The sequence below is a fragment of the Salvelinus alpinus genome, chromosome 19 (genome assembly GCF_045679555.1).
Source record: "Salvelinus alpinus chromosome 19, SLU_Salpinus.1, whole genome shotgun sequence".
Lineage (NCBI taxonomy): Eukaryota > Metazoa > Chordata > Actinopteri > Salmoniformes > Salmonidae > Salvelinus > Salvelinus alpinus.
Genome location: NC_092104.1, coordinates 8393532 through 8402392, shown reverse-complemented (window position 1 = coordinate 8402392; position 8861 = coordinate 8393532). Strand labels below are relative to the sequence as shown.

Here is an 8861-nt window from a genome sequence, read left to right as displayed (position 1 = left end):
ACCACAGGGCCACTGACTTGCTGCTCCTGTTATAGTGACTGTAACAGTAGCAGTACTAGTAGTGTAGACGGCACAACGACACTACTGTAGTCGAAGGAAAGGAAGCCGGGAAAGGGAGCTAAGAAAAGAGAGGAAAGGAAGCTAGGGAAGGAGGAACGGAAAGGTAGTTAGGAAAGAATAGGAGGAAAGGGAGCTAGGAAAGCGAATGAGGAAAGGAGGACAAATATCAAGGAAAGGAAGCTAGGAAAAAAGGAAAGGAGCCTAGGAAAGAAGAAGAGTAAAGGAAATTAGGAAAGAAAGCAAGGAAATTAGGAACGGGATCTGGATAAGGTGAAGCGGAAATTAAGCTAGTGAAGGAAAGGGGGCAAGAAAAGGGAGGAGAAGATGCTAGGAAAGGAGGGAAGGAAATTAGAAAAAGATAGGAGGAAGAGAGCTAGGATAACAAAGGAGCGGAAGAAAGGAAGGAAAGGGATCAAGGAACGGAAGTGATAAAAGAAAGAATGGAAGACCAAGGAAAGACCATGGGCTGTGATTATCCAATGGGCTGTCACGGTATTAATGACCACACTGTGATTATCCCATGGGCTGTCAAGTTATTAATGACCACACTGTGATTATCCAATGGGCTGTCACGTTATTAATGACCACACTGTGGTAAAAATCTAGCAAGGCACATCTAGTTAAAATATTGATTTATCACTTTTAATATTCTATGGACCAATCTAAGACATATTCTGAGAAATCATAAAACAGTACAGAAACATGATAAAGCCAGACTGAGAACACGTTTATTTATTGATGCTATAAGGAAGAGAATATATGGGTGACATGATGAGAGAACCAATCAGACACGAAGTCACAAAGGTCATAGGTTACAATCGAATCATCATTCTATTGCTCCTGTTCCTTCTTGTAGCTGTATGTGTAGTAGACGGTGCCTTTCTTCAGGTGGCAGGTCTCAGTGTGTGTTCCTGGGTAGACAGTGGTGGTGCAGGTTCCGAGGCGGTTGTCTGGTCCGGCGTCCTGATCCCACACCTAATAATAATTACATTATTATAATCATAACAAAAACAATAGTAATAATTCATCATAATCATACCTATCATATTCATAATAATCATCATCATCATCCTCCTCTTCCTCTTCCTCCATCTCTTTCTCTTCCTGTCCCTCTTCATCACAATAATAATAATTGATGGGATTTACATAGTGATTTTCCAGTGCTCAAAGCACTTTGCATAGTAAAGGGGGGAAACTCACCTCCAGCTTCAGGACAGACTTGTGGATGATGTCTAGGAAGTTGAATTCACCGGGCCAGGTGGGGTTGGCCTGGTTCTTCAGAATGCTGGTCATGCCACCGAAGGCTGGGCCGCACCACACCTGAGGAAGATAATGTTGTCAGTAGACTTATATTATTAAACGTTTTTTTTAATTGTTATTGTGCTTCTAATACTAAATTATCTTTAATGGTAAGGGTAGGTAACAACACATCCGCCATGGTGATCCTCAACACAGGGGCCCCTCAGGAGTGCGTGTTCATTCCCTTCCTGTACTCCCTGTTCACTCATGACTGCACGGCCAGGCACGACTCCAACACCATCATTAAGTTTGCCGATGACACAACAGTGGTAGGCCTGATCACCTTGCCGTGTGGTGCCAGGACAACAACCTCTCCCTGAACATGAAGACAAAGGAGATGATTGTGGACTACAGGAAAAAGAGGGCCGAGCACACCCCCATTCTCATCGACGGGGCTGTAGTTGAGCAGGTTAAGAGCTGTTGGTGATGTTTTGGTGATCACATCACCAACAAAGAAAACATGGTCCAAGCACACCAAGACAGTCGTGAAGAGGGCACGACAAAACCTATTCCCCCTCAGGAATCTGAAAAGATTTGGCATGGGTTCTCAGATCCTCAAAAGGTTCTACAGCTGCACCATCGAGAGCATCCTGACTGGTTGCATCACTGCCTGGTATGGCAACTGCTCGGCCTCCCACCGCAAGCCACTACAGAGGGTAATGCGTACGACCCAGTACATCACTGGGGCCAAGCTTCCTGCCATCCAGGACCTCTATACCAGGCGGTGTCAGAGGAAGGCCCTAAAAATTGTCAAAGACTTCAGCCACCCTAGCCATAGACTGTTCTCTCTGCTACCGCACAGCAAGCGGTACAGGAGCGCCAAGTCTAGGTCCAAGAGGCTTCTAAACAGCTTCTACCCCCAAGCCATAAGACTCCTGAACATCTAATCAAATGGCTACCAGACTATTTGCATTGCCCCCCCCTCCCCCCTCTTTTACACCGCTGCTACTCTCTGTTGTTATCATCTATGCATATTCACTTTAATAACTCTACCTACATGTACATATTACCTCAATTACCTCGACTAACCGGTGCCCCCGCACATTGACTCTGTACCGGTAACACCTGTATATAGTCTCGCTATTATTATTTTACTGCTGCTCTTTAATTACTTGCTACCTGAATTTTTTTATTAGTTTTCTTTTTTTTTTTTTAACTGCATTGTTGGAAATTCGGCACATGTGACGAATACAATTAGTTGGCTCACTTGCATGAGGAACCTCTATATTTCTTTAAAAATGTATTCATTCATTAATTTGTTTGTTTGTTCATTCATTTTTTTCATTAGTTCACCCAACAAGTAACAAGCCAATCACTGACATTTTCATGGTCACACGTCAATGTATGCTGAGAAGGATTATCACCACAGTAAGCAAGGTACTTGGAGTCAAACAGACAGGCCTGGGTGAGATCTTTAAGGTCAGGGCCCTCCGCAAGGCTCACAAAATCATTTTAGACCCAAGCCACCCCCTGTACCCGGACTTTGAACTACTCCCCTCTGGGCACAGGTATAGGGTATAGGGCACTCTCAGCAGGAAAAACAGAAATAGACATTCATTTGTGCCAGGTGTGATATCCCTCCTAAATAGCTTGGGCTAATGTTCCTATCGACTCAGTAAGGCCAGCAGGCTAGTCTTTAAAAAAAAGAATATGTATTGGCATGTAACTGTTATGAAAGTTGTATTGTCAGTTTTGTATTGTATTAAACGGCACTTTAAACGTGTACATGACACTACAACAAAATGTCCCCATTGGGACAATAAAGTCAGTAAGTAAGTAGGCTACTTGATATCCAAACAAATGACTGCTGACTGTCTACTGTTTACTGTTTGATTAGTGCTGTGTCTCTGTCCTTTTGTGTTATGATGTCTGTCCTGTCTGTAACATTACTGTACTTCTTCTGTTTTATCACCCCACCTGCCTTTCCATCATTGTAAATAAGACTGTTTCGTTAACTGACTGTTCTGGTTAATTAAAGGTAAAATAAATGAATCAATTTACCTTGACGTAGGGGTCTGGCTGGGAGAGGAGGTCTCCTTTCAGGTTGGAGGCACTAAGGCCCCACACCCTGACGTGGCTGTCATCCAGGTCACAGTGTACAAGAGCCAGGGTGCACAGCACCAGCAGTCCCAGGGACAGAGAGAGAGAGGCCATGGTACACTGTCGGAGAGGAGAGGAGAGGAGAGGAGAGGAGAGGAGAGGAGAGGAGAGGAGAGGAGAGGAGAGGAGAGGAGAGGAGAGGAGAGGAGAGGAGAGGAGAGGAGAGGAGAGGAGAGGAGAGGAGAGGAGAGGAGAGGAGAGGAGAGGAGAAGAGAGGAGAGGAGAGGAGGATATAAACATGTCCATAACAGCTTAAAACTAACACTACAGACATTCAAATGTAGTTGAAAGATCAGGACATATTTTCAGAATTAAGAGATCAATGAAGGAAGAGAGAGAGACAGACAGCGAAACAAAAGAGAGAAAGAGGGAGAGAGGGACAGCGACAGAGAGAGAGAGATAAAAATAAGAATATAACAGCACCAGAACAACAGATCATGTCTTACCTGGATATTCTTGAGCTGGACGTCTGTCTTCTCTAGTCACCCAACTGCTGATGGTCCTTACTGTGCCATCTAGCTGTTTATAAAGATCTCAGCCCCCCCCCCCCCCCCCCCCCCAGGAGGTACGATGACCCACAGATGGTATGTAGGACTACTTAACCAATGAGAACACACCCCTATATTACCAAGAGACATATGGAAGCCTATAAGGTGTGATAACAAATTCTGATACTATCTGAAATGCTGATTGAACAAATTCTCTTCCAGATAATGTCAAAAGGCCAGCCCAGTGAATAAACAGTTAGGTAAGGGAGAGGACATTACTAAGGGTGGACATGGTAAATAGTACTGCATAGAATTTGTAATTCAGCAGTAATACCATTGATCACTATCTTTAGGAGACAACAGGCGCCACACAGCCCACTGCTTCAGTAGGAGTGGTATTATAAGGACCACTCCTACAGTGACCGGTTTTGAGTCCCAAATGGCACCCTATTCCCTATATAGTGCACTACTGGTCAAAAGTAGCTCACTATAAAGTGAATAGGGTGTAATGTGGGACAAACCCTTTACACACTACAGTTATATCACTCACTCTGTGGCACCCTTCGTCCCAGGGCCCTATCAACCGGATGAGTTGTAAAACCTCTTGGTTTTATCCTTAATCCAAGATCTAATTACTAAACTTTTTGTATTAAAGAAGTACAGAAGACTACAGAGCTAATTAAGTTATTATAATATGCCCCACTCTCACAGTGTCAATATACACTCACTACAGAACATACCCCTCTCTCTCTTCTCTCTGTGGCGCCACACACAAACACAGGCTGAACTCTTATCTTTTAGCAGCAGCCGTCTGTCTGTGCTACAGGATCTTAGCCATATCTGCAAATTGATTTTTTGAATGTGAATTATGTTAATTTTCAATGTAGAATGTTGTTATTGTGATGTCATCCCACAGCTGAAGTACACCCATGTGGATCTAGACTACATCTTTCTGTCCTCCTGTCAGAGAGGGGTTTGAGATGCAGTTATAAAACAGACTGTTATTGATTAGTCACTTTCTTAAAAGCGATGAAACGGGAGAAAGATATTTGCTAAAAGATGGTCATGCTGTGGAGTGTTCATAATAGTTTTTTCTCAAAATCTCTGAAATTCATAACTAAATCTAAAAATGTATAATCACTGACTAATATTAAGACAAAAACAGATGTGAAGCCTTTACTAACACTTTACGGTGATGGCACAAAGAACCAGACTGAGACCATAATGCTGAGATGCAGGTGTCTTTATCGATGCCATACTGAAGTGAGGATTGTCATATCAGATGAGTGAGACAATGACACACTAATATGGCAGTAGGGTCAATGGTTGAGTGTCAAGGTTCAACCTCTTGGGACACAGCTGCTGTGTAGCTGCTGTGTAGCTATAGTTGATGGTTCCCTGCCCCAGGAAACATTCCACACTACGGGCTCCATCTGTAACTGTGGTAGAACAGGTCCCCAGGCGGTCGTCAGCTGATCTGTAACTGTGGTGGAACAGGTCTCCAGGAAGTCGTCAGCTGATCTGTAACTGTGGTGGAACAGGTCTCCAGGAAGTCGTCAGCTGATCTGTAACTGTGGTGGAACAGGTCTCCAGGAAGTCGTCAGCTGATCTGTAACTGTGGTGGAACAGGTCCCCAGGAAGTCGTCAGCTGATCTGTAACTGTGGTGGAACAGGTCTCCAGGAAGTCGTCAGCTGATCTGTAACTGTGGTGGAACAGGTCACCAGGAAGTCGTCAGCTGATCTGTAACTGTGGTGGAACAGGTCACCAGGAAGTCGTCAGTTGACACATCCTTGTCCCACACCTCCAGCTCATGTTGTTGGGGGGGTAATACGCTGACATGGAATTGTTTTAAGATGGTCATACTATGGATCATTTAGGTATTTGATTTTGAATTTTAGGACCCCTTTAGGTAAAAAATGTAATATTGAATACGACCTTTACTACTATAGCCCGTAGAAACGCTTTGAATAACACATTCATGAATGAGGAAAAAGACAGTATCTGTCCCTTATCGAGGAGATATAAGAAATCTTAGGAAATATTGAGGTTTCTCAGGACACATATTTAACCACTTATTTTAGACAGCTCCCGCTATTATTTTAGATGTGCACAAAAGCCTTGATATAGTTCATCTTAATATTATACTGGGAGACAAAAGCCTTGATATAGTTCATCTTAATATTATACGCCCACTGAGAACAAGTACTGTGCTTGTAACTGTATTTAAACACAGCCTATTTATAACAAGTTGTTGTTTCGTGTTGATTAGAAGTGTATTATTCACTCTCTTTCTTAGCTTTATCAATAGTGAGAATGTTATGTTTAACAATATACACTGCTCAAAAAAATAAAGGGAACACTTAAACAACACAATGTAACTCCAAGTCAATCACACTTCTGTGAAATCAAACTGTCCACTTAGGAAGCAACACTGATTGACAATACATTTCACATGCTGTTGTGCAACTGGAATAGACAAAAGGTGGAAATTATAGGCAATTAGCAAGACACCCCCAAAAAAGGAGTGATTCTGCAGGTGGTGACCACAGACCACTTCTCAGTTCCTATGCTTCCTGGCTGATGTTTTGGTCACTTTTGAATGCTGGCGGTGCTCTCACTCTAGTGGTAGCATGAGACGGAGTCTACAACCCACACAAGTGGCTCAGGTAACAAGTTGTATTTCCATATCGAAGCCACTCATTTAGGCTTCTTACAATGTGCACTGCAAACATGTTAATCATATTTAGCAAAGATGTTGTAGGTTTATATACTCTACATCTATTTACTCTTGTTATTTAGTTTCTGTCGGCTATTTAACAAACTAGGTTATAACGGACTAACATTCCAATAGGAGTTGACGACAACGCAATACATTAGATACAGTGAATACACAACTTGAAGCAACCACATATTTAACAATTGAGCACGTTCTGATTGGCCAGTGAGGGGTCAAGCCTCAACACACCTACAACTTGTATAATTACTGTTGTGAAAATAGCAAAAATATTTCTGACATACCCCCCCCCCCCGAACCTATAGCGCTACCGCCAGCGCTAAAGTTTACCATAGAGTTAGGTTTTTAAAATAGAGCCCTATAGCTTACATTAACATAAACACTGGTGACACACTGGTGACACACTGGGTTAAAGAGGAATGCAAACACTTTAGGAAGTGTTTATATACACTGAACAAAAATATAAACGCAACAGGCAACAATTTAAACGATTTTACTGAGTTACAGTAAATCAGTCAATTGAAATAAATGAATTAGACCCTAATCTATGGATTTCACACGACTGGGCAGGGGCCCAGCCATGGATGGGCCTGGGAGGGCATAGTCCCACCCACTAGGGAGACAGGCCCAGTCAATCAGAATTATTTATTTCTGCACATAATGGCTTTATTACAGACAGAATTCTCCTCAGATTCATCAGTTGTCCGAGTGGCTGGTCTCAGAGATTCTGGAGGGGAAGAAGCCGAATGTGGAAGTCCATATTTTTGTTCAGGTTATTTATATACAGTTGAAGTTGGAAGTTTACATACACTTAGATTGGAGTCAATAAAACTTGTTTTTCAATCACTCCACAGATTTCTTGTTATAGTTTTGGCAAGTCGGTTAGGACATCTACTTTGTGCATGAAACAAGTAATTTTTCCAACAATTGTTTACAGACAGATTATTTCACTTATAATTCACTGTATCACAATTCCAGTGGGTCAGAAGTTTACATACACTAAGTTGACTATGCCTTTAAACTGCTTGGAAAATTCCAGAAAATGATGTCATGGCTTTAGAAGCTTCTGATCTAATTGACATAATTTGAGTCAATTGGAGGTGTACCTGTGGATGTATTTCAAGGCCTACCTTCAAACTCAGTGCCTCTTTGCTTGATATCATGGGAAAATCAAAAGAAATCAGCCAAGACCTCAGAAAAAAAAGTGTAGACCTCCACACTGGCTCATCCTTGGGAGCAATTTCCAAACGCCCGAAGGTACCACGTTCATCTGTACAAACAATACTACACAAGTATAAACACCATGGGACCACGCAGCCGTCATACCGCTCAGGAAGGAGACGCGTTCTGTCTCCTAGAGATGTACTTTGGTGTGAAAAGTGCAAATAAATCCCAGAACAACAGCAAAGGACCTTGTGAAGATGCTGGAGGAAACAAGTACAAAAGTATCTATATCCACAGTGAAACGAGTCCTTTATTGACATAACCTGAAAGGCTGCTCAGCAAGGAAGAAGCCACTGCTCCAAAACCACCATAAAAAAGCCAGACTACGGTTTGCAACAGCACATGGGGACAAAGATCGTACTTTTTGGAGAAATGTCCTCTGGTCTGATGAAACAAAAATATAACTGTTTGGCCATAATGACCATCATTATGTTTGAAGGAAAAAGGGGGAGGCTTGTAAGCCGAAGAACACCATCCCAACCGTGAAGCACCGGGGGGGCAGCATCATGTTGTGTGGGTGCTTTGCTGCAGGAGGGACTGGTGCACTTGACAAACTAGATGGCATCATGAGGCAGGAAAATTATGTGGATATATTTACATTTAAGTCATTTAGCAGACGCTCTTATCCAGAGCGACTTACAAATTGGAAAGTTCATACATATTCATCCTGGTCCCCCCGTGGGGAATGAACCCACAACCCACAACCCCATGCAAGCGCCATGCTCTACCAACTGAGCCACACGGGACCGTATGGAAGAAGACATCAGTCAGGAAGTTAAAGCTTGGTTGCAAATGGGTCTTCCTGTTATGCCCTGACCTTAGATAGCCTTTTTATGTTTCTATTTGGTTTGGTCAGGGTGTGATTTGGGGTGGGCATTCTATGTTTTGTTTTCTAAGATTTTGTGTTTCTATGTTTTGGCCGGGTATGGTTCTCAATCAGGGACAGCTGTCTATC

General features: G+C 42.7%; 1 protein-coding gene across 1 annotated transcript in view; it reads right to left on the bottom strand.

Annotated features, from left to right (window-relative positions):
- Positions 1-766: 766 nt before the first annotated feature.
- Positions 767-8861, bottom strand: part of LOC139544962 (perforin-1-like) — a 42240-nt gene continuing 34145 nt past the window's right edge. Inside the window, exons 2-5 of the mRNA XM_071352209.1 lie at positions 3906-3934; positions 3361-3519; positions 1261-1380; positions 767-1035 (exon numbers count right to left, since the gene is read on the bottom strand). Coding sequence (XP_071208310.1) covers positions 892-1035; positions 1261-1380; positions 3361-3513 — 417 coding nt within the window. The 5' untranslated portion in view covers positions 3514-3519; positions 3906-3934 and the 3' untranslated portion in view covers positions 767-891. The remainder of the gene's footprint in view (positions 1036-1260; positions 1381-3360; positions 3520-3905; positions 3935-8861) is intronic.